At 42.4% G+C, this 27,052-nt stretch overlaps 1 protein-coding gene across 3 annotated transcripts in view; it reads left to right on the forward strand.

Annotated features, from left to right (window-relative positions):
* Window positions 1–27,052, forward strand: part of TBC1D12 (TBC1 domain family member 12) — a 93,211-nt gene that overhangs the window by 14,230 nt on the left and 51,929 nt on the right. For 2 of the 3 annotated variants that reach the window (XM_073353843.1, XM_073353844.1), the window contains exon 2: window positions 10,836–10,959. The exons of the other annotated variant lie outside the window; for it this stretch is intronic. In XM_073353843.1, coding sequence (XP_073209944.1) covers window positions 10,836–10,959 — 124 coding nt within the window. The remainder of the gene's footprint in view (window positions 1–10,835; window positions 10,960–27,052) is intronic. 3 annotated transcript variants of the gene reach the window in all.

Consider the following 27,052-nt stretch of genomic DNA (forward strand, 5'->3'; position numbering starts at 1 on the left):
TTGTGGGGAGAATTGTATGTCTCCAGCTCTATTTTACCCACATTTTGCCATATATTTCATGTTATAGTAGTCTCGGATGATGACTCAGCACATGTTCATTTCAAGAACACTTTCCTTGCAGATTTGACAAAACACAAAGAAGCTACCAGTGTGAGATTTCTAAAGATAACTACAGCACTCAACCCCAAGTTTAAGAATCTGAAGTGCCTTCCAAAATCTGATTGGGACGAGGTGTGGAGCATGCTTTCAAAAGTCTGAGAAGAGCAACACTCTGTTGCGGAAACCTCAGAACCCAAACCACCAAAAAAGAAAATCCAGCATCTGACTCAGCATCCAACTGGTGGCATCTGACTCAGATGATGAAAATAAACATGCGTCTGTCTGCTGTGCTTTGGATTGTTATTGAGCAGAGCCCGTTACCAGTATGGACGCATGCCCTCTGGAATGGTGGTTGAAGCATGAAGGGACATATGACGCTCTAGCGCATCTGACATGTAAATACCTTGTGATGTTGGTTACAACAGTGCCATGAGAACACCTGTTCTCACTTTCAGGTGACATAGTGAACAAGAAGTGGGCAGCATTATCTCCTGCAAATGTAAACAAACTTCTTTGTCTGAGTGATTGGCTGAACAAGAAATAGGACTGAGTGGACTTGTAGGCTTTAAAGTTTTGCATTGTTTTGTTTTTTGAATGTAGTGTTTTTTGTACATAATTCTATATTTGTAAGTTCAACTTTCATGATAAAGAGATTGCGCTACAGTACTTGTTAGATGAATTGAAAAATACAATTGTTTTTTACAGTGCAAATATTTGTAATAAATATAAAGTTAGCATTGTACACTTTGTATTCTGGGTTGTAATTTAAATCAGTATATTTGAAAATGTAGAAAACATCCAAAAATACTTAAATGGTATTCTATTATTAACAGTGCAAATAATCACGATTAATTTTTTTAATCTCTTGGCAGCCCTAATTAAAATATATAATGAACTAAATTATAATTGCCTTTTAAAATGCTACTACTAATAGGGTATCTTATTGGAACTTACGAAGCTGCTCTAAGCAAAAACAATATATTTGAAAATTAAGGTCCTGTTCCTGCATACACATATGCAGGTACGTAATTATGAATGAGAGTCAATAGGACCATTCATCTGAGTAAAGTTACTCATGCACAAAGTGTTAGGAGCATGAATGGCTAAAATTGTATTTTTTATAAACTTTTCTGACACATTTTTGTTCAAAACAAAATTGCTTCATTGTTAATAGCAAAGTTTTTAGATTTTTAAATATGCTAGAAGTTGTGAATTTCTTCTTTGACTATTTTGCTCCCAAGTGATGTAGGAATATAGGTGCCATTGATCTCCAGTCGCAGACCCTAATGGATTATAGCTCCAATCAAAGCAATTCTGCTTTTGTGACTTGTGGAACTTCAACATACTGGAAATTGGTGTGGGTTGCAAATATAGGTTATATACTTTCCAGTTTTATGTTTGAATTTTGTGGTGGTCCCATAGAAATGATGTTAACGAAGGTCTGTACAACTGTTTCAGCAGATGAGCATTTTAAGTATGAAGTCTCTTAGAAAAGTCTCTCCTAATAATTAGAATTTCAAATTTTACGAAGTATTTAAAGAAGCCACTACAAAATGTCCACTTTCCCAATTTAAGATTATAAAATGTGAAGAAAGCAAACAACTAATATGTAAATCTGACTTAATTTAAATCATGATGTGAAAATTTAAAATCCCGTTCGAAAAGAGAGATTTTATCCACCTTGGAACTTAATGGATTCTGCAGGTCAGCAGAGTGTTCACCTGTGGAGTTGCACAGGGCTCTGTTTTCTTAGCATGTTCATGAAGCTGGGAAGGGTGTATGTGCGGTAATCAGTCTCAGCTATCAGTAACATATAGATGAAACTTAGCTCTATATATTCTTTACCTTTTTGTTTTACATCCAGCCCAGAGCTCATGAAGGCATGGATCACAATGGCCAAAACCTCTGACAGGATGGAGTTCAGTCTCCTAACCTTTCTCTGGTGTAAGAAGTCTGCCACTGACTTGATCTGTGGACACATTCACTTAGTAGAGGATGCTGTGATGATGATACAAGCATTTCACTCTTTTTAATTGCATCGTCTCTAGCCTGTATAGGTTAAGCTTCAGCTAGCTGTCCCTTTCATCTGTCAGATGTTGGGATGGTTAATTTAAAGAAAATGACTAAGAAGTGATTTGTTACTATACCTGCCTTTTGCTACCCCTAGCCAATTCTAGTAGCTTCAAAATCACATTTTTCTTGCCAGTTTCCTTTGTTTAAGTTTGGAAGACTGACTCAAACAGGAGAAACTGACTAAGATGCTATCCTGTGCAAAAAGTAAAACTGAAAACTTCCTTGGAGGTACTTTTTAACAATAGTATGTAAACTGTTTCCATACAGAAATTTAAGTTGACTGTATTGTTTTAATATATTTATTCTGGAAAAAGGGGATGAAAAATGAGGTGGCAAAATCTGAAGATGACTTAATTTTAGATTAGTGAGGGCTAAATAGGATTTTGAGGAACTTCACAAGGATCTAGCAAAGCTAGGTGATAGGGCAACAGTGGCAGATGAAATTCAGTGTAGGCAAATGCAAGGTAATTTACGGTGGAAGGAATGGATAAAACTACTTGCGCATTACTGGGAACAATGTTCTGTTCAACCTGCTAACACATGTGAAAACTATATAAACTGTCTTGTCTTCGCTAAGAGTTTACCTCCGTTAGTTACACATGCTAGCTAACATGAGGTAAGAGCACATATTTTATCTTAATATGGATGTATTCTAAGAGAATCTAAGTTGGAACAGAACTGAACCTATAAAGTGTGTGTGTAAAAAGCCTATCTAACTTAGCTTGTGATGAAGTATAAGGTAGAGACTAAATGTGTGTAGACAGTTAGTTGTTTTATAATCCTATAATCGCTGAAATTTTGTTCCAACTACTAAATAAAAATACTTTGGTTTAAGAAGATTGTTGGTCAGTATTGCTGTTCATAAGTTCCTAAAGAGAACATCAAACCGGTACCCAAATAGAGATGGGCCTGCACTGGAATAAGCAATTACAAATCTACACCTACATCTCAGGCTGAACAGAAATTGCATCTGGAGATAGACGATGGCAAGAGGCTTAATATCTGAGAAGGGAGCACTCTGAGGTGTAGTTAGCCCCATAACATCGCTATAGATATAGCAGTAGAAGTGGCGTGTGAGAAGGGATTTGAAAAAGCAGAAGTTAGTAGATGCATGGAGTAATTTAAGGAGGCTATTCATTACATAAATGTTTCCATGCCACCTTTTTTATGGGAGAAGTAGGAAAAGAGGGTAGTCAAGACTGGTGTCATTGCAGAGTGTGAGGAGGGTGTGATGCACTGAATTGAGTTTTCTCCCTTGGGGCGTTCAGGTAGGGTGACCAGATGTCCCGATTTTTATAGGGACAGTCCTGATTTTTGGGTCTTTCTCACATAGGCACCTATTACCCCCACCCCACCTCCTGTCCCAATTTTTGACACTTGCTATATGGTCAGCCTAAGTTCAGGGGAGGAGGACATCTAGGGTAATCAATATACCCTGAGTCAGAGTGGACTGATTTTAAATCTGTGATTTTTAAGTCACCAATTTTAATCATGGTTTAAATGAGCACATCAGAACAGAAAATATTATATTGGCTTCCAAAAATAGTGAATCTTACTTATACTTCAAGCTGGTTCATAATAGATGAAACAGTTAAATTAACTGCTACTCAGTACTGACAGATTAAAAAATTCTAGCGTTGAATCTACCCTGGTGATTTGAAATTTGAGTATTTACTGACCAGATATATTTCTAAGGAAAAACTGAAATACACTAAACATGTACAATTTACTTTGATGTTGTATAGTCTAACTTCAATGCTGCATTTGAAATTGGTATTCAAAAGGCAAACAGAGGCTATTGCATGAGTTAAATACCTCAAAGTTATGAACACCTCAGGAGTGGAGATGGTTTGCAACTCTGAAATGTTCATAACTTTTGAACAAAATGTTATGGTTCTTTTAAAAATTTACAACTGAACATTGACTCAGTACAGCTTTGAAACTTTACTATGCAGAAGGAAAATGCTGCTTTCCCTATATATTTTAGCAGTTTAGGTTTAACACAGTACTAAACTGTGTTGTGTTTTGTTTTTTAAATCTCTGCTACTGCCTGATTGCATACTTCCGGTTCCAAATGAGATGTGTTGTTGGCTGATCAGTTCATAACTCTGGTGTTTGTAACTCTGAGGTTCTACTATATGGCTTTCTTGTTAACACACTATAACTTCATTGTAGTAAAGAATATCTAAAGCAAGGTAGACTTGTGTCATACGGGGAAGTGGGGATGTTTGTAGACCATGGGGGATTCAATTTTGAAATACCTGTCTATAGAAATGAAATATTGGGGAAAATCTTTGATCGCAAAGGGCTGTTCACACCTATTGTATAAATAACGCTGCTGTTTGACTTTCTTCTTAAAATTCGAAGGTTTTTAGGGACCCATAAAAGGAATTTTATTTGACTTGGTGGTAAAATATTAACAGTTGTTGGAGTCTTGTCTGTATTACAGCTTCTGCTGGTGCTAACAGTGATGCAGCTGAGCTGGTGGGTAGCGTCAGTGGTATTCCCTAGCATACATGAGGGCCAAGTGATTCCCAGCAACCAGCAAAGTCCCTGACCTAAAATCTGTTTCTCTATTTCCCAAACCATCCACAAAGCTGTATGTTCTTGCATACCTACTTCTGGAAAATCTGGCTCACCATTGTGCTCAATTTCAGCTACTACTATATAGCTAAGGGACAGCACTGTAATAGTGATACTTACTATATTTTTTTTGACAGTTCAGTCAGTTACGGGAAATGAACAAAACTGGTCAATGTCAATATAGGAGATCTGTATGTCCGATTTCTAGTCTCTCGAAGGTATCCACAGTACATGGAAGAGTTTCGGAAGTCCTTTGGGAGATGTCTTTCTTGTCTCCAACAGATTGGATACAACTTCATGTGAAGATCCTGCACTGGAAGGATTTTTTTTTTTAAGTAGACATTTTTGGCTGTGATTCTCTTAAATTACAAGTGAGATGATCGCTGCTTTGAGACACTTCCAACTGAATGTAAACTGCAATACAAATCAGGCATGAGGGCGGGAACAACTATGAGAATAAATGAAAAATACTTTAGGAGATATTTGAAAGAGATGCTGTTGCCTACAAAGAGAGAATGTTGGAGACCATGTGAAAAAGGTATGAAGTAATGAGCAGCAGGAGGAAATAAGGTCACACAAAGGAGAGAGAATTAAGTAGAGAATAAATCATTAGAAAATCTTGAGTGTGGGGAATAAAAACTAACCTGTAAAATAAGTGGAGCAATGCAGAACTTTGAGGATGTGGCCAAAGAGCTGGAACTCGATGTGAAAAGAGAAGAGATTGTAGTGAGATGTCATCTTGTACTCCTGCAAGTTTCATAACCTGGTGCTACTGTTACATTTTCCAACACCTACATCAGGGCAGGCTATGTAAAATGGTAATCTGTGGAACTAGTGTGTATATATATTCAGGAGGAAATGTTTTAATACACTTATCTCCGCCTTGTAAACAATCCAGAGCACTGTGGAAGGTACCTCATTCTTGTAATTAATTCACAGCACTGAGCAGAATGTCAAAACTTTTGCTACTACATCACAAACAAGCAGAATTTCTAATCTTCCTCTCAGGGTGGACATATTCATTGATTAATAATATCACTCACATGATTCTCAACTGTTCAAAGAAAAGGGAGAAACTAGATCCTTCTGCAGGAACACCTTTTCTAAGCTCAGCAAAAGGGTCAGTTGAACAGTGTAGGTTTTTCCCCTTCTGTGTCTGGTGCAAGTTTTCTGTTTCTGGTTTGTCTTTCAGGCTTACTTACCATGCATATTTTGGTTTTGTTAAAACTTCATCTGCCACTAACTTTGTAATTTAGTTACTAACATGGCCAGCTCTAAACATAGTTAAAACTCTGGGAGCAGTGCCTGGCTAAATGTTTCTCTCTTACCAGAACCCTATGCTGGCACGTAGCTGTCCTCTTGTCAGTGGTTCACCACACTTGTTTTTGGCATTTAACCAAGACATCCTGTGACCAGTTTGGCTTGTCCATCTTTCTTTTAATGTTTGTGATGCCCCACATGCTGCTCTGTATGATGACCTCCAGATGATATGTCCCCTGCTGGAGAACGCTGGAGTAGCTTCTGCTGATTTTTCAGAGTGCACCGTGATACAAACAAGGTTAGATAGTGTGGGTACAGGTGCACAAACATGGTTGTGATACAGAAAAGATGCTGTTTGGACACGCACTATACAGGGTTTCTTGTTAATGATTAATGCAATAGTTTAAAATGCAATTTTATAACAGATTAGAAAGTTAATAGGTGGAGCGTCTTAAGTAGAAGACAGACGTGGTTGTAGTTTTTCACAAGTAGAATGCAGATACTTGTATTTCTATCAGGGCAAATTGTAAAGGATATTTTCAGGACACTAATATAAATTCAGTCAAGCTGGTAAGGAAATGTATCCAACTAAAAATAAGCAAAACCCATGGATAAAACTAAACAAAATTCTTATTCAAAGGTACACACGTTATGAAAGTCCCACTCGTACTGTTAAATTTGGCAAGTTTCAGTTAAAGGTTTTCTAGCTAGCTGTACACTCCAAAAAAAGTGTCTTCTAAAGAGCCAGTCAGAAATCATTGCACAAAGTAACCATATAAAGTCAATAAGCTGTTAAAAATGCTAGTATTTTATACAGAGAACTAGTGTTGTGCTGTACATTTGGAGGCCAGCACATAAGTGGCTTGAGAAACTGAACCAAGGAACTGGGAAAGCTGGTTTACTTTCCACCCTGAAACAGGTTAGGTGAACACTGATTTGAAAAAAATCTAAATGTTGGGAGTTATACAATGTAAATCTATGAAAATTTGTGCAGAGCGCCTACATGCCACTGGCCCTGTAATCATTCTAAACAGCAACTGATCTGAGGCTAGAAATGGTTGCAGGCATACCTCTGATCAAATGTGCCCTAAGATGACCTTGTTAGTTACTCCTTAGAAGGCTTAGAACTTCCATTCAGACACATCTGTCCATTTAGACTTAATTGTTTTATACACTGGCTGATGAAGGAAACCTTATTTAAAGCCACACACGCATTCCTAGGTTTTCTAATCCATGTCACAAAAGTTGGAATGGCCTTTAACAACGTTTGTGGACAAGTGTCTTATCAAAGGGACATGAAAGGCTGGAGAAAATATGGCATACAGTACTGAGAAGTGCTGATCCTACATTTTGCTGGGATAAAGGGTGAGTCAACACAACCATCTTAAATTTAGGGGAGGGAGGTTTGTTTCGTAGTGGAAGAAGTAATTGTCATCTGGAATAAAACTTCAGAGCGAAGAATTTAAGATTTTTACGAAGAAGTAATTCAAGGTGTCTTACTGTGCAGCAGAGCAACTTCTCTAACAGTAAGTAATAAGAGATGGCAATCAAAACTGAAATTGTTGCTACTATAGAACAGCAGCTTCCTTCTGCCTGCCTATAACTTCTGAATAGTTGAATATCAGGAAAGACCATTTTGTTTGGGGTACGATATCCGAGCCTTTTAAATTGTGCTTTGAAGATAACTTGTTAAAGATGGACCGTAGCAAATCTTATCACATTACTACTTCAGAATTTTTTCCAAATTGGAAACTATTAAATAAAAAGGTTAACTAACATAGCTAAACTTCAATAGCAGAACTGTTCCACAACATTGGTATTTTCTATTTTTCTCATTAAATGTTACTGTTGTGCTGTGAAAGGTACAGTCTGTGCAATAGTTACTGTTGCTGTTTGAACCTTAACTCTTGCTTTTCTTGCTTCTATTGACAGGGCTATGTCAACAGTAGATGTCCCTCAGTTTGGACTACTGAGGGGTGTATAGCCGTGTGCACCAAAGTGCTGCATTGTAACTCCCCTTGTGTGGATACTGCAGGCACAAACTAAAAGGCTCCTAATTTGCATTAATGCAGACTAGGAACCTGTTTGTTTGCATCTGCAAGATCCGGGTGGGGAGGAATGACAATGCAACACTTTGGTGCACACTGCTATGTATGCCCTAGCAGTCTAAACTGTGGGGCAGTGTAGATAAGCCCTAAACTACATTGACTGTGCTGACTTAATGTTGCATTAATGATGCTGTTTCATTTTCATGTGCTTCATTACTTTTTTTTTAAAACTGTGTTAAATGTGAGTCTCTCTACTACACTGGGCAGCTCACACCATAGTGAGGTAATTTTGAGGGAAGCTGGGAGTGTTGCTGATGACACTTTTGCCTAAAGACACTTTTTTTGGCAGTCTCAACTTATGCTCTCAACTTCACAATGGAAATTCTGGAAATATTTTTCTAACTTTTTTAGAACTTTAAGAATGAAAACTGTCACAAACACTGAGACTTTTTAAAATTATAGGATCGGCTTAGCTATTCTTTTCAAACCTGAATTTCTCTTCTGTTCCTGATGCTAAGCCTATGCAGATTTTGGTGGCTTTAATATTTGCTATGTTTCAATGAAACCTTTATCATTACTGTTTGTGCAAATTCTAGTGGAAGTCCTTGCCTGATCAAGCGATTGTGAAGTGGCAAGACAAGTGTGTAGAGACATCAGTGAATTGGTTTCACTGAGCTCTGCTGAAAAACTTTAAACATTATTCATTTATATTACACTAGTATTTAGGATGTGCTGCTTGGGCATATGCTAAGTGAGTGAGGTTTTTTCAGTCACTGCTTTATTTTTAATTTCCCAAGCTGAGCTGTTTGTAGGCCTGTTTTTTTTCTTTTTTTTCTTTTTGAAAAGTTGGAATATATCACAATGGGGAAAAGAATGTACACGTTTCCCCATAGCACACACAATCTATAATTGCAGAGATTTTTTTTTTCCAAAAGAAATTTTATCTATGGACAGAGTCACGTTCCTAGCTTAACAACTGTGTATGTTTAAAGAAACTCTGAATGTGAAAATTGGGTGCTGAAATCGGAACTGCTTTGTAACATTAATTATATTGGATATCACTGGGCATCTACATTTTGTATCTTATTTAGTAATATGAGGCTACTTTTTAAATTTGTCTTTTGTACTCCTCCTTAGCAATTTGTCTGTTTTCTACTTTCTTGTAGGCTTCTTTTTTTTTTGATTTTCAGGTCATTAAGGAGCTCCTGATGGTGCCATAGTTGGGCTTTTACTATTCTTCTGATCTTTCCTTCACATTGGGATTGCCTGCAGTGGTTGTGCCTTAAATATTGCCTCCTTAAGAAACTGCCAGCTCTCCTGAACTCCTTTTTTCCATTAGATTGCTCTTCCCTGGGACCTTATCCCTATCATTTCTGAGTTTGTCTGCTTTTATTGAAATCCATTGTCTTTATTGTGTTGCTTACACTCCTTCCATTTTATGATCACCCAAGTTGCCTTCAGTTTCCTTACCAATTTCTCCCTCTTAGTCGTTTTCAACTAGTTTCTACCTATCTCCCCTTTCTGAAATAAAAAGTTGTCCCTTATACATTCCAAAACCTTATTAGAAATTTTGTGATTTGCCGTATTAGTTTTCCAACAGATGTCTGGGTAGTTAGTCCCACATTACTACTAGGTCTGTTTTTTTGGATGTATCTTTTTTTGTTCTAGAAATGCCTCATCCACCTCTTCTTCCTGATATGATGGTGTATAGTAGACCTTACCATGACATCACTCCTTTTTTTTTTTTCGCCCCCCCCCACCTCTTTATCTTTACCCATAGATTTTCAACTGGTCTGCCTATCACCTCCTTGTGGACCTCAGAACAAGTGTATATAGTCTAGATGTATAATACAGGACCTCCTCCCTTTTTACCCTGCCTGTCCTTCCTGAACAAGCTATATCCCCCATACATGAGAGTGATGAGTTGTTACAGGCTGAAATTTAATACTTGGAGACGAGTTCACCACAAATATTCTGAAATTAAAACTTCTTGGTATGCAGTGCTCTATATCACAACATAATTTTTTGGAAATGTTGTCCTGGTTTATGTTTAATCAGTGGAATTATGTATTTTATAGTACCAGTGTCTCTAGTATTTTGACGGGTTTCAGAGTAGCAGCCGTGTTAGTCTGTATTCGCAAAAAGAAAAGGAGTACTTGTGGCACCTTAGAGACTAACCAATTTATTTGAGCATAAGCTTTCGTGAGCTACAGCTCACTTCATCGGCTGCCTAGAATTTTGGACTAGGAAGACTTTTTTTTTTTTAAAATCACTTTCCAGCTGATTTATTTAACACAAAGATTTAAATTCACCATCCTTGGCTAAATGATTAAATATTATTTTTTAAACATACTATCACTGCAAAGACATAAACTAGATACACAATATTCTGAACTCCTTAAAAGATAGGTGAGTCCTCCAGTATCCTGTAGATGCTCTGATATTTAATGCTCTAGCCATTTATTCCTGTTGAGTTACAACTGTCAAACATTAAAAAAGAAAACTGTCCAGCGGTGTATAATTTCAAAAGCAATTATTGAAAACAATTGGATATTTATTTCAATAGCACGTGACAATTCTTATTTTGTACATTATTCACATTTTTTTTAAAGAACAAGAGAAAATTAAAGGTAGTATACAAACAAGTATTTGCTCTTCTGAACATTAAGTTTCTACAAAGATGTATTGGGCTAAAACAAATCTAAAATTGAGACAAACTTTAGTATTGTAAGATGCCTGTAATTTAAAAGGATTTTTTTTCCCCTCCCCCAGAAACTTTTTCACCAAAAGGACAAAGGAACTCAAACCTGCTCTCCACAGTGCTCCTGGCTGGAAATTATTTGGAAAAGTCCCTCCTAGAGAAAACTTTCAAAAAGATTCCAAAATAATTCAGCAGGTGAGTAACTATCTCATAGTTTTAGGTATGAAATTTTGGTTCTTTTAGGAATGAGTTGGATTCTTAGTAGATGTCCCCGTCATAACTATCAGTAACTGGCACCTAGCTTGACAGTCAGAAGAACCTTTTTGAGTTTTGCTTTTCACTGAAAGAAAAAAGGTTACATATTTCCTTGTTTCTCAAGTAACTTTCCAAGCAGACAATGGATACCTCAGCTCACTCAGTGAAACTTAATTCAATACAGAATAAACAAAGTTGTCTTCAGTACTTTGGAGAGCAGTAGAAAAAAATGTATGAAAACCATTCATATGCATCCAGTTGTCCTAGCAGTACTAAAATATATTCTGATTTAAAGAACTAATGGTCTTTCAGTATTTACAAACTTTCCCCACATTCTAAATGACTTATAATACAACATTAGTTTGCTTACAAGATTGTGGGAGAGAGCTTGGTGACTGGATATATTGAGACAAAACTTGGCATACCATTCCAAATCAGGTTAGAAAGACTCAGGCCTGCTCTTCACGAGGAGAAAAGATGTGGGTTTTATTTTATCATGTGAGCTGATATATGATAAAATACTAATGTGGAAAAGACCATTTATGGTTTTACAAATACCCTAGTGGTTTACCTCAACCTGTTAACATCTGTGAGAACTCACACACTGCCTTGTCACTAGAATCTTATCTGTTAGCAAACACATTGATTAAAAACAAAAACTAGGTTTTTTTCTGAGTGTGGATACACAATCACTGTCTATAGACAATGCACAGATCTGGTTAGATTCAGTCCTAGGTGAAGTTAGAGTACCTTGAGCCCCACAAGAAGCCATGTGAAAAGTCTGCCCAGACGGGAGTCTGTAGTGGTCAAAGCGTCTGGAACTTCTGCTTGGCTAATAACTTGTCTATCGATTATAATGTCTTATTGTCTTTTATGTTCATTCCTGTATATTTTTAGTGTACTATTCCTCTGCTAGTACGTAAAAATGCCACTGCTTTATTAAAGTGAATAATTGGTAGTAATACAATATTAATGTTTGAAAATATGAAACACATGAATGTGTCCCTGCAGTTCAAAGGCAGTATGGTGTGCTGACTCAATGAATTTGAGTTCCTTTCTGTTGTGCTGGCGGAGGCAGTAACCTTATTTTATGCTACAAGCGCACAGCTAAGGTTCTGCAGCTGTGCTGCTATAGTGTAGGTAGATCCCACATTCACGGAATGGGTTTTCTCATTGATGCATGTAATCCACCTCTCTGAGAAGCAGTAGCTAGGTCAGTGGAAGAATTCTCCTATTGACCTAGCTGCTTCTACAGTGGGGGTTTGGTTGACCTAACTGCATTGCATATGGTGTGAAATTTTTTCACTGCCCTGAACGATATAGCTAGGTTGATCTAATTTCTAGGTGTAGACCAGACCCGAGTGACCTGAGGGAGAGCTTCCCCCTCCCGCCCGCCTTTCTGTGACTTCTCTTCTCTCTTGCTTCTCTTCCTCCCCCCGCCCCATGCTCCTCCAACAGTTGCAATTGGCAAGCTATGGAGGGAGCTATGTTCTGTCATCCTTTCTTTTTTTCTAAAAAAAAAAAAAAAGGGGGGGGGGGCCAACAACCAAACAAAAAAAAACTTCAATAGGAACCCTTTGTGAAGCAGTGAAGTGAAAAATAGGAGGGTTTTTCGGGAGCTTGAACTCCCAGTGGGATGGGAAATATCAGTCATAGAATCCTGTAGTGTTTTGCTATGAGCTGCCAAAAAAAAAGTCACTTGCACTGAAATCGCAACAGTGTTTAAACAGGACTCGCTGGGATAAATGATAAACCAAACTCTATTTTAAGATATCACTTCCTTAGATTAAGCAATAAAAGTTGTATGTTTTTGTTTGAGATACTTTCATATGTACAATATTTAAAAGGTGTGCATCTTCAAGTGTAGTTTTTCCTTCAATTTGAATGTTAATGGTAGCTTCCTTAATTGTGAAAAGAAGTGTTCTCTAAAAGTATCTGCTATTAACATTCTTGGCGCTCTGTCGCCAATAAATACTATATGCTGAGAAACCAGAGGTTTCTGGTTTCTTGTCTTCGGAGTAGAGGTGGTGGACTAGACAGTTTCCAGTCATCAGTTCCTCTTTTCTTGCAGTGAAGGAGCTTGCTCTTGAGACAGATCAGTCCATCAGATCAGCAAATTTACTACTTCCTTCTACTCCCCCTCAGTGAATATCTGCTTCATTTTTGTTACATTCAAAATGAGACTTCTATAAGTAACTTTAAATTGATGAATGCATCCTCTTTTCTGTTCATCTAGATATTGTATAGTATTGAGGTAATATCTTAGAGAAGACGACAACAACCATCTATCTTCAGTGTTTTAATGGCATCAGATTATTGTTCGAGTGCACTGTCAGCATTCCAGCCACAGCATGAGACTTTACAACATGAGAACACATTTGGCTGATCTGAATTATGGGAGGCAGCACCTGACCTGAGATTCCAAACTTGAGACATTTCCTGATTATGTGCCTTGAAAATCCACATCAATAGTGGGACCTTTTCCAGAAGTGGTACCACTCCCTCTAAGCAAGCAGCTTCTGTGAAAACTCAGCCCTGTCTCTTGGAAAATTTTGGCCCACTTTGTTAATCCAGCAGGGATTCTAATGGATGAAGGTGCATTTTACTAAAGATAATTTCACCTTTAGTACCTGGTCTAAATTGTGTTGCCCACAATAATACACTGCCAAACTTGATGATGACAGGAAGTAGAAAACTGGGTGGAACATATGGAAGCGTGTAAAGTCTCTGAGGTGTGGTTTGTGTGCTAAAGCCCTTCTTTCATTGCTGCTGTTCCGTGGCATGCAGGAGGTGCTGGGAGGAATGGGGACGGGGCGTGCTGGGGTGAGAGGGCAGAACTGGGCAGGAAGAGGTTGGGCTGAAGTGGGGCTTTTGGAGAAGTGGAGTGGGTGCGGGGCCTGGAGCTGAGAGGAGCTTGAGCACCCCGGGGAAAGTTGGAAACCAGTGCCTGTGGGTACACCTATGGACCACTTGCACAAAATGCTTGTGGCCTTGTATTATTACTTGTTTGAAAAGTCCAATGAGAATATGCTAAATATGCCTTCCCAAAGTGCCGACAGGTCAGGCTGGGTGTTCAACAGTGGCGTTGTCTTGGCTGAGGCAGGCCACCAGAGAGAGCATGCTTACATCAGTCTTTGTGTCATTGGTGGAAAGCCTTACCAATCCAAGGCCAGGTCAACATTACAGATTTATATCGGTATAACTATCACTTAGGGGTGTGAAAAATCCACATCCTTCAGCGACGTAATTATACCAGCCTAACCTCCCATGTAGACAGTGCCATGTTGACAGGAGAGCTTCTGTCAACATAGCTACCACCCTCTTGGGGAGGTGGATTAACTACATTGACAGGAGAAACTCTCCTGTTGGTGTAGGAGCATCTTCACTTAAGCGCTACAGCGATGCAGCTGCACTGTTGCAGAATTTTAAGTGTAGGCCTACCCTTAAAACCATGGCCTCACATAGCTGGGTGCTAATCTAATGGCTTCTCCAAAATTGAGGTTCATATGGCTTTCATGGATTCCAAAGAAACAGTGGGGATGAGGAGGGGTTTGAAGACATGAATGAACTGTATGGTCTTTAGGAAAAAATCCAATCACAATCCTAGTAATTGGTTTATCTGTTTACATACCAAAACCATTTTTGCCGAGAGAGATTAAATATACTAATTCATAAATGAAAGCTGAGATTCTCCTATTTATATATTCTAGAGATCAGAGGGCTTGAAATGTAGAGGCAAGCTCTGCCTATTTAGCTAAAGGAGACTACAGATCTGAAAATGGACTTTTGATAATGTCTGGATTATAAGTAGCTTTCTCTCTCTCTAAAGAGAGAAGATTTAAGAGTACAAAACTGCAATGAATAGGAAAAATCCCATAGTGACTAATAACAGAAATGAGGTTAGTGAAGTGGTGATGCCCCAAGTGGAATTTAATGGCAGTACCAGATATAAAACAAATAACTGGTATGGTAATTATTGAGAAAGTTAAGCAAAAATAAATCATTAATGGGTTTGTGTTCTCAAAAAGGTCATTTTTTTTCTTTTAAAGGCATGCAATATATATCTAAATGTATCCTTCCAATATTGCTGAGTAATTTAGAATGTCATTTGTATTTTCTTTTGTTATTGAGGTAACCATCCAACTCGGTGGAATTGGTTGGGGATCTTCAGTCTAAAAGACTTTTTTTTAATGTAGCTTCCAAAAATCAAAACTTTCTGTGGGGAAAAATTCAAATGAAATATTTTGCTTTCAGTCGGTTGGACCCAAGTCTGAATTTTTTTTGGCATGTTGACTGACCCCGAGCACTTAATTTTGAGTTAGCTCAACATCCTACTGCATCTGTCTCTGTACCATACTATCTCATGGGAATGGTAGTTCAAGTGCTTCATATCCCCATTCTCTCCTGTGGTCTTGGCTTCTTGGCTGCACTATACCTTGCATTGTTGTCTCACCTCTGACTGAGCCACATCATGGGAGTAACCGGACTACAGTACATCAAGGGACGTATAATCCTGCCAGGGAGGCCAACCCATAGGAAAGAATAAGGGCATGATGCGTCCAAACTACAGTTTCCATGAGGCACCATGGCACTGTAGGCAGATGCAGTTTAATGTTTCTGTTACTTGAAACAGAACATTGTTTCAGGGAATGTCAAAATACTTTGAAAATGTTGAAATGAGATTTGTCAGTACTTGCAAATCAGAATTTTTTTTGGAGTTCCTTATTCTGTGACATTTCGATATTTCAGCTATAATTTAGGCCTAAACTAAATGTGTGTTTGGGTTTTTTTGTGTTCAGCTGTACTAAGTCAACACTGAGGCCTCTTTAAATAACCATAGCACTCTAAGCCCTGGTCTACACTGGGAGGGAGGGTCGGTGTCGTAGTTGAAGTCTGCGCATCTTAGGCCGACTTACCTGGCCATGAGGATGGTGGTGAGTCAACCGCTGCTGCTCCCCTGTCGACTCCGCTTCCACCTCTTGCGAGCTGGTGTTCCAGAGTCAACGGGGAGTGCATTCGGGGATCGATTATAGTGTCTAGAGGAGTCGCAATAATCGATCCCTGATAGATTGATCACTAACCCGCCGATCCAGTGGGTAGTGAAGGCCTGCTGTAAGGGTTCAGAACCTGAAGATTTATCTTCACAGTATGCTTGTACAGTAGGCAGGTATTCCTGTTTCTACATATGGAGAAATTGATATCAATTAAATAGGGTTGCCCACCTACTCAGGTTTTCCCAAGATCACCCTCTGCTCTCTTCCCCCCCCCCCCCCACTTATTTGAGGTAGTTGTCTCAGGAAATTTGTAAGGATGATCAGTGCACACTGTCTACTGTCCTATGTTGCGGGCTCAGGATAATCTCTGATGTCCTGGTCTCTGATACATCAGAGATGGCAACCCTAAAGGATGTGCTCAAGGTCACACAGCAAGTCAATGGCAGTCAGGATTTCAATTCAAGAGTTTGACTCCTAGTCATCTGGTCTGACTACTAGATTTTAGTGCAAACTGTTCTTCCACAAAAAATGGGATAGGTGGTAATATGAGCAGGCTGTCTCAAAAAAGGTCCTCCAGAAAATCTGGAAACTTGGTTTGAGAACTCCCTGAAGCCACAGGTCCCAGAAATGTAATGCTGTAATGGGTATTATCTTCAGAGAACTAGTGAGATTTGAAAAATTGCCCTATACACATGCAGAAAGTACTGCAAGGAAATAATTTTAAGAGTAAGTCTATTTATTGATTTTATTTTTGTTATACTTTAGTGCAGCAAATTGCATATTCTCTTTTCCAAAAGATTACTGCTCATTCAGCTATAGATGCCCACATTCTTCTGGTTAGACTTTACAGCTGTAAATGGATCAAAGGTTGAAAGTTCTTGGCAGGCTAATTCTCTCAGCTTGCAGCTGTTGGCTGTCTCAGTTCTCACTGGATTTAAAACTGCACAAGTAGGATGTGTGGTGTGTTTTTTTTTTTCTGAACATCTCCCAGCAGCTGTGCTTCCTTCCTCCCCTGTTTAGTAAAGGGAAAAATAGCAATCTTTTAGGATTAAAAGTGCCAAAAATGTGTTTAGTGTACTGAACTTTTTATTCTGATGAACTGTGACTACAAATGTAATTGCCAATTTAAATAGGGGAACATATGGATTAACCGAAATCCTGACTAGTAAACTACACTTGCCTTCTCACTTTAAAAATCATTGTCCTACACTTTGAAATACAACTTAATAAGATTGAAGCTGAAATGCATTTGCAGCATATGATGAATATAATATATTTCCATTGGTACTGATTAAAGTGGCAGATCTGTTTAAGATTAAGTAAAACTAATTTGCTTCCATTTTTTGAAAATACTTATTAGAAATGAGATATTTAAATCTGTGGTGAAAGTGACATAGTCAAGTGAAATATTGATTGAGGCATTTAAATTCAGTTCTCGTTTTTTTATTAATGAAAATATTTATTTGAAGACCAATAAATCATTTTACCATAAAAGTAAAGCTTAAAGTGATTCCTGAACTCTGCTTGGGCTACAAGACAGAGATGGTATCTTTTTCAGTCTTCTCATGTCTTGTTGTACATCTGTGAGAGACAGATTCATATTCTAAAGTAGCCTGCATTATCTCCTCCTTTAGCCAGGTAAAGCCTTTTTAGGAGCCTTAGAATTTAGAAGAAAAACTGCTTTTTTTAAGTCTCTGACACTCTAAAAAGCAGAATAGGAAATCAGTTCTAAAACAGTGAAGAAAAGAGCAGCAACCATTATTTACACTCACTTCTACGTGACCAAGGGTGCTAGCATTAAGCAAGCAATCTGACAAACACCAAATAGCACTTGTAGACTATTTTGTCATTGTCCTACAACTAATATATCTAAAAAAAGTTAGGATTGTCATCAGGTCTCTGAAAATGGATATTGAACATTAGAAATCATAATCAAGAGAGTAATGTGAGAGGGTTTCAATTAGCAAAAGTTGACTATGCTGAAGTGCCTACCTGAACGCTAATGAAGTCCCGACTCCATTGAAGTCGATAGTAAGATTCCTGTGTCTGACACCAATGACAGATGTTTGGATGTTTGCCTGAAAAGTGTGCCGTGTGCGTTTTCTCTCAGAGAGACTTCTAAGATGGGTCACAAAAACTTGAATTAGGCCAGGTTTGGGTGTGTGTGTGTTAAATAAAAGACACAAAATAGGCTGGATCAGTATCCGTGTACATTGAGCCTCTCAACCCACCATAATAACTCTTCCCTCTAAATCCATACATAGCTTTAGTTCAGGTCACCTGATCTCCCCCCCCCCCCTTCCTTGGGAAAACCCAGAGGAAAATAGTTTTGCAGTGTGCCCTGAAAATCAACAAACCTAGGCTTTTACAGATGGGTCCTAGGGAAGTGGGAGTAAGTTCTAGTGTTGCAACTACTTACCAGAAACACTCCGCTGTAAGACCATTCCTGTTTAAATAAGGGAAGGGGGCTGTTAGCTAAGGACTTCAGCATCTGATACAGCGCACAGGAAGAGAAGCAATCTCTATCTAAGGTAGGTAGAACTCCTAGCTATTTAGAAATTTATACAGATGAAAATGAACACTTTAAATATCCATTTCTTGATGGAAGCCAGGGCAGATCATAGAGCATGGGTATTATCTGCTCCCTGCAAAAAGGACACACAACTGATTTACATTTTTTATTAAAGGTAATGTTAAAAAATTATGTAGTACACAGGTTAAGAAAAGAGTGTCTGTACATCTGGGTATAGTGCTTAGATTATCCACAAATACAAAATTTGTTTTTAAAGTGTTAAGATACATATAGTGCATAATCAGCAATAACCCAAATTTAGGTGAATAAATTTAAGAATACAGTTTAGACAACGGATACTAAAATGTTACATGTTCCTAGTGAGAGACTGATGGGAGAAGCTCCTGCAGTTTAAGATTTAGTTGTTGATTTCAATAACTCCCACTTCTACAGTGAAGCTTTGTCTTTCCAGTGGAAGCAGAAGGTACCAAACACATGCAACCATTAACAAAATCTTTAGGTACTGCTTCTGATTCCCTCTTTGTGGAGTTGTGCACCTTAACTAATATTTTAAAACTGTATCACTTGTTCCCAGACAGCCTAGAAACTAACTCTGACATTGCACTCCGTATGTTTTATGGAAATATGCTTGTGAATGTGAGTATGATGTAACTGGAATATGCCTTTTGCAGGGGGTATCTTGTAAGGTATCATTACAAAGGTTATAACCTACTGAATATATTCATCCTATTTGTATGAATGTTTCATTCTTGTATCTGAAACTAGAAATATGAAGTATAACTCTGAGGTCCTATTGTGATTATGTAGAGTGTGGGCCATTAATGGTGGTTTAGCATCTTGATGGCTCCCATTGACTAGAATAATTGGTTGTAGATGGTTTATTTAACAGCAAGCCTTCCTGTGTATGTGTGGGCCAGCCCCTGGGTAATGAAGAATGAGGCCTTATAGTGACATGTGACCATGTCACATGATACTGGAATCTATCTTAAATCTGATCCTTTTCCATTTAGAAGGAAGGGTGGGGACCCAGAGAGACAAAAGATTCCCACCTTGTGCTCATGACTGGCAGCCCTTTAGAACACCCCTGCTTTCCACCTAAGATGTCTGCTGGAACTAACCAGCACCGTACCAGGGGAAAGGATTGGGCCCAGTCTAGGAAGGAGTCTAATCTGTGAAAGAAGCTTATTGGAACATCTGAGAGTGAGATTTTTACCTGTAATCAGTTTCTTAATGTATTAGGCTTAGACTTGCATGTTTTTGCTTTATTTTGCTTGGTGACTGACTTTGTTCTGTCTGTTATTACTTGAAACACTTAAATACTACTTTTTATACTTAATAAAATCACTTTTGTTTGTTAATGAACCCAGAATAAGTGATTAATACCTGAGGGAGCAAACAGCTGTGCATATCTCTCTATCAGTGTTAGAGGGTGGACAATTTGAGTTTATCCTGTATAAACTTTATACAGAGTAAAATGGATTTATTTGGAGTTTGGATCCCATTGGGAGCTGGGTTTCTGAGTGCTGGAGGCAGGTAACCTGCTCAGCTGTTTTCAGTTAAGCCTGCAGTTTTGGGGATGTGGATCAGACCTGGCTCTGTGTTGCAGTAGGCTAGCGTGTCTGGCTCAACAAGGCAGGGTTCTGGAGTCCCAGGCTGGCACGAAAAACTGTCTCAGAGGTAACTTCAGCATGTCAGGTGACAGTCCCAAGGGGTCTCTGTGACCGAACCCATCACACTAACTATGTAGTGTAGCAGTAGCTGTGCCAGTCCCAGGATATTAGTGAGCTCATCCACTGTGTCACTTTAGAAGGTAAATCGGAATTAAAGGCCAAAGCATTGGTGCCCCTTCTCACCCATCCCCTTGTTCCCCACTTTCTGCCAGTTAGCATCAACTGTGCCACCTCAACTCTCGCTTTGCATGGGGTGAAACTAGGATTCTTTTGTAATACTTTGTTAGTAGTTTTTCAGGGTTTTTTTAGATCTTGTGGTATCTTAAAGTTTATATTGTCTTGTCATTCATTTTGCCTGTAGAAGAATTTTTCTTTTGTGGGTCTTTTCTCCCCTTTCCCTGCTGTCACCTCCCCTACCCCCCGAGATTGTTATGACAGACAAACACACACTTAGTTGTTTGGTTTGGTTTTTAAGTACAGCCATCACTTTCAAATCTTGGTGCCTAGGCTTTTATAGGCGTGTTTAGACACCTGAATAAGCATCCCACAACACTTTTCAAAATCACTTCTTTAGATTACTGCATATTAATTTAGAAGCCTAAAGTTAGAAAACTTTGTCTAATTCCTGTGATAGTAAGATTCCTGTGTCTGACACCCATGACAAATGTTTGGATGTGTGCCTGAGAAGTGTGCCTTCTATGTTTCTCTAGTAGAACCCTCTAAGGATCACAAAAACTGTGCTGATTGTAAAGGCGCTGTCAGCCACTGGTCTGAGTAATTTATGACATGGATCTCCTCTCCTAGACTTTATACCTCACATCTGACTGGATATATCCGCGTTACCACAAAGGTATTGAAGTTGATGGGGGATAATCCCTCTTGCTGACTGCTATAAAATATGTAAATTTCAACTGTTGAGAATGCGATAGAAAAGATTTCCTGTATATCTCGGAGGCTCTAAAGAAATAATACTCTAAGGGAAAGGTTGAGTCTCTGTGCTCATTCTTTATCACCTTTTTTAAGGTCAGTTTAGTTTGCACAATCTAGCTTCTTTGAAGGTAAGTTAAACGAGAAAGTTAAGATTTCATCAGATCTGGGGGAGTCCAACTGGTTTTATAGATCCAGTTTTCTGACTGGGTGCTTTGTCTTAGCCATTACAGGCCCTTTTTTAAGTGCAGGGCAGGAGGAAATGGATTTTTCTTTGAAACAGAGCCTTTCTTACTTTCTACTGGGAGTAGCTTCCATGTCTGGAAATCTTTAAGTTCTTCTTCGAGTGCTTGTTCACGTTCATTCCACATTAGGTGTGCGCGCGTCGCATGCATGAGTGTCAGAAACTTTTTCCTTTAGTGGCTCCCGGCGGGCTGGCGGGGCCACCCCGACTGGCGCCACGGTGCTGTGCATATATACCCCTGCCGTCCGACCCCCTCCAGTTCCTTTTTACCATCCGTGACAGTGTTGGACAACCTCTCTTGTATGAGAGCAGTCCCTTAGCCTTTCTCTTATAGATAGCTGTTATCAGTTAGTTAGCATACACTTTGTTGTGGACACTTAAGTGATTAGGTGCTTGGAGGCTTCCAGCACCCACCACGGGGCATGCCGCAAGCCCATAGGTTTAAGGCTTGTGCCACGTGCCACAAGCCTATGCCAGTTAGTGACCCTCATGGCTCGTGTCTACGTTGCCCGGGGTAAGAACATCAAACTGAGCAGTGTAAGATTTGCAACGCATTCAAGCCAAGACCAAAGAAAGAAAGAGACTTTCGTTTAAAGCATTAAATTACCACTGCATTACAGCGCCCGACGCTGGCTCCAGTTTCCTTGGTGCGTAGTGCCCCAGAGCCGTCGGGAGACCCGGCACCGGCTAAACACCGAAAGTGGTCAACTCCACAGCGCCAGACTAGGCCCTAGCACTGCTTGTCCTCCCGGGTGCGGCCCACGGCACAGCCAAAAGGAAGGCGTGGACTTTCCCCGCATAGGAGGCCAGCTCCTTCCGAGGCCCCGAGCACCGATACGAGTGGAAAGGCCGCTGTACCGGCTCTGGCACTAGCAGCTCCAGCGCCACAAGTCCCACCGAGCCCAGGCCTAAGTGAGCTCAGTGCGGACAATGGGCTTGAGGACTTAATGGATCAGTCCTCCACGCCTGGCACCTTTGAGGCGGCAAAGGACCTCATTGAGCTGTCAGCAACGAGCCCCCTCCTGTACAGAGAGAATCCTCCGGCACCCATGCCACAGGTGCCATTGAGGGGTAAGCCGTCAATGGTGTGCTGTTTGAGGACACCGTCCCGGCACCGCTCCCGGAGTTGGTCCTGGTCGAGCTCCGTGTCTGCGGACTCCCAGTTATCTGTGGCTCAGAAGGAAGACACGGTACCGGGAGTGGATCGGCGTGAGGAGGTCACAGAAGAGGCATGATACCCGGCACCAGGAGGAGTCGAGACGGCTCTTGCCGGAGGACTCCCGCAGGCTCCGATCCCGGTCCCAAGAACGCCGGTCCCGGTCCTGGTCCAGATCCTGTTCCCAGTCCTGGGGATATTGGTACCGGTCTCGCTCCCGTTCCGCTAGGAGCCGCTCGTCGACCTCCCACTGGCACAGAGTGTCAGCACCGCCATGGCCTTCGCGGTCAGCATCGCTGCAGTCCGGCGCCGACTCCAGCCGTTACAGTCCCTCGCACCGTGCTCCAGACAGCAAGGACCCTCCGACGGGGTGGCACCCCCAATGGGGGCCGCCATGTCATTGGCCCTTCTGGACTCCTTGGGCCTATCAACAGTGAAAAGGGGCCCCGTCCAGGACGAGCTACTCGGTGCAGTGGTCCTGGTCCCTGCATCGACGGTGCCGGAAGCCACAGTATACAGGTCTCCAGCATCCCCCCAGGATAAATCGGGAAGACCAGCACTGAGTCTGGTGCTGCCCTGAGGTCTCCCGCACCAGGCCAAGCCAGAGGCTCCTCCTGTGGGAGAAGGGGAGCAGGAGGACCAGCCAGAGGGGGCTGAGCAGCAGCTAACCTCCTCATCCTCTCCGGATGAGGCGGTGGCGGGAACAGCAGTGTCCAGCCCTCCAACCATAGACCACAGAGCCCACCAGGAGCTACTGCATAGGGTCGCCCAGAACTTGGGGCTGCAGGCTGAGGAGACGGTTGAGCAGGAGGACCCTATGGTGGACATTTTGAGCCCCAAAAGTCCATCTAGAATAGCGCTCCCGTTCATTAAGACCATCCAATCGAATTATAAGACTATATGGCAGACCCTAGCCTACAGCGCTCCAATGGCCAAGGGTGTGGAGTGCAAGTACTTTGCCCTATCAAAGGGCTACGAATTTCTATTTTGCCACCCAAGTCCATGCTCCCAGGTGGTCTCGGCAGTGAACGAAAAGGAGCGCCATGGTCAGCAGGCCCCGGCACCTAAGGCCAAGGAGGCAAAACGCCTGGACCTTTTTGGCAGAAAGGTGTACTCGTCGCAGGGGGGGCCTTCAGTTGAAGATTGCTAATCAGCAGGCCATCCTCAACAGGCATAATTTTAATTCCTGGGCAGCGGTGGGGAACTTTTTAAGGACAGCCTCCCACAAGGTTCCCAACAGGAGTTTATAGGCGTGGACGAGGGCAAGTTAGTGGCTAAGACCTCTCTCCAGGCCTCCCTGGATTCAGCAGATGCGGCAGCCAGAATGATCGCGTCGGGGCTGGTCATGAGGTGCTCGGCGTGGCTGCAGGAGTCAGCCCTGCTGCCTGAGGTCCAGAGTATACTCCAGGACCTCCCCTTCGAAGGGTCTCGGCTCTTTTTGGACCAGACATACGCAAGGCTGCATAGCCTCAAGGACTTGCGGGCTACAATTAAGTCGCTAGGTATGCACACCCCGGTGACGCAGAGGAAGCCCTTTAAGCCACAGCCTCCCCCTCAGCGTCAGTACCAGCCTCATCATAGGCATGAGCCTTACCATAGGCGAGGCGGGATAACAGGCGACGGTGCAATAATAAACAAGATCAGCACAAATCCCAGCCGGGCACTAAGCCAAGCTTTTGGAGATATGCTCGAGGACAGCGTACCAGACCAGTCACCGGATCCGTCCCCTTTTTCCTGAACTGCCTGGCCCGTTTCTCCCGTGCGTGGTCCAGCATTATTTTGGACCGTTGGGTCTTACGCACGGTATGGAACGGGTACTCGCTGCAATTCTCTTCCTTCCCTCCCACCCCCCTTCCCCGTCCCTTTTCAGGGACCCCTCTCATGAGCATCTCCTAGAGAAGGAGGTTCACTCGCTGCTGCAGGTGGGGGCGGTAGAGGCGATGCTGCACGGCCTAAGGGGGAAAGGTTTCTACTCCCAATACTTCCTCATCCCCAAGGCCAAAGGGGGCCTTCGTCCCATTTTAGACCTGCGAGAGCTCAACAAGTTCCTGGTCAAGGCCCAGTTTCGCATGGTCTCCCTGGGCACCATCATCCCTTCTCTGGAGCCGGGAGGCTGGTATGCTGCCCTTGACATGAAGGACGCGTACTTTCATATCACCATCCACCCAGCTCATCGGCAGTTCCTGCGCTTCACCATGGGCCAAGAGCATTACCAATTTGCGGTTCTCCCATTCGGTCTAGCTGCGGCCCCACAGGTGTTCACAAAATGTGTGGTGGTGGTGGCTGCCTTCTCATGGAGGCAGAGAGTCCGGGTTTACCCGTACTTCCGCTTTGGATCGACCCGTCAGGAGCCAATCGTTGAAGTGTGGGGACACATGGAGGTGGCCCTCAGATTGTTCGGTGAGCTGGGGCTCCTGGTCAACGTCCACAAGTCCACTCTCGTGCCCACATAGAGAGTGGAATTCATAGGGGTGGTTCTGGATGCAGTGCAGACCAGGGCAAGCCTTCCAGTATCCCGCTTCTAAGCTATCCAGCAAGTGGTGGCCTCCCTGCATCAGTTTCCAATGACAACGGCCAGGTGCTGCCTGTGGCTGCTGGGCCACATGGTAGCATGCATGCACGTGGTCAGGCATGCCAGACTGAGACTCGGGACACAGCAGGTGTGGCTTGCTTGGGTGCACCGTGCAGGCAGGGACCCTCTGGACTTGGTAGTGACATCCCCAAGGGATGTGCTGGACTCCCTATGCCGGTGGCAGTCCCAACTGGTGGTTTGCGAAGGCATCCCCTTTGCCACCCCACAGCTGGACCTGACGCTGGTGACGGATGCGTCAGACCACGGATGGGGGACTCACCTGGGGGACCTTAGGACTCAGGGCTTGTGGTCCGGAGCAGAGCGGTCGCTTCATATCAATGTGAAAGAGCTCAGGGCAGTTGGTCTAGCCTGCCAGACCTTTCACGCCGCTCTGAGTGGTCACGGCGTGAAAGTTCTGACAGACAACACTACGGCCATGTTTTATATAAACAAGCAGGGTGGGGCCCATTCCTCGCTGCTCTGTTCTGAGGCTCTCCTCCTCTGGGACTTTTGTATAGCCCAGGATGCTTCGAGGAGAATGGCATATCTCCCGGGGGTGCAAAACAAGCTGGCAGACTACCTCAGCAGGTTGTATCGCATGCACGAGTGGATCTCAGAGTAGACGTCATGCTTTCGCTCTTTTGCAGGTGGGGGTTTCCCCGAGTAGACCTGTTTGTCACCAGGGACAATGCCTAGTGCCCGTGTGGCCCAGTCGCAGACGCATTTGCGATCCCGTGGGGAAGGAGCTTGATGTATGCATTTTCCCCGCTCCCCTTGGCACACAAGGTGCTGCTCAAGGTACGCAGGGACAGGGCGGCGGTGGTCCTCATTGCCCCGGTGCGGCCCCCTCAACGTTGGTACACAATACTCCTAGAGCTGTCGGTGGAGGCCCCGGTAGTCCTGCCCCTGCACCGGGACCTCATCATGCAGAATGGTGGGCGGCTTCTCCACCCTGACCTGAAATCACTACACCTGATGGCGTGGAAGTTCTGTGGCTAAATGCCTTGGAGAGCCAGGGCTCCCTTCCTGTGCAGCAGATTCTGCTTGGCAGTAGGAAACCCTCTACCAGGGCTACCTATATGGCCAAGTGGAAAAGGTTCTCCTGTTGGTGTGAGCTCTGACAGGTGCAGCCATGCCAGGCCCTGGTGTAAGCCATTCTCAAGTACCTCCTGCACCTCAAGCAGCAGGGGCTGGCCCTGTCCTCACTTAGAGTGCAACTGGCGTCCATCTCTGCCTTCCATCTGGGGTTTTCGGGGGGCTCGTGTTTTCCCACCCAATGGTGGGACAGTTGCTTACAGGATTGGAGAGGATGTTCCCGTACTCATGCTCCGCAGTCCCTCCTTGGAACCCTAACTTAGTCCTGTCTAAACTTATGGGACCCCCGTTTGAGCCCCTCGCTACCTGCTTCCTCCTCCACCTTTCCTGGAAGGTGGCATTTCTGGTGGCCATTACCTCGGCCAGAAGGGTGTCCAAGCTGACGGCTCTCACCTCTGAGCTACCGTATACAGTGTTTCACAAGGAAAAGGTGCAGCTCCAGCTATACCCCAAGTTCCTCCCTAAGGTGGTCATGCAATTCCATTTGGGCTAGGACATTTGTCTGCCAGTGTTTTTTCCAAAACCCCATGTGGACCCAAGTCATCACAGCCTACACACTGTGGATGTCCGTCGAGCGCTGGCTTTCTGTTTGGAGCACACCAAACCCTTTCGTAAATCTGCGCAGCTGTTCGTGGCCGTAGCAGAGAGGATGAAAGGCCCCCCGGTGTTGGCGCAGTGGATCTCATCTTCGATAACAAGCTTGATCAGGGCGCAAGCGACTTCCACTGCTTTCCTGGCACAGGTCCCGATCCAGGAGATCTGCAGAGCAGCCACCTGGTCCTCGGTGCATGACCTTCATGACCCACTATGCGGTCAACCAGTAGGCCAGAGAGGACGCGGCA

Source organism: Lepidochelys kempii, chromosome 7 (assembly GCF_965140265.1).
Source record: "Lepidochelys kempii isolate rLepKem1 chromosome 7, rLepKem1.hap2, whole genome shotgun sequence".
Classification (NCBI taxonomy): domain Eukaryota; kingdom Metazoa; phylum Chordata; order Testudines; family Cheloniidae; genus Lepidochelys; species Lepidochelys kempii.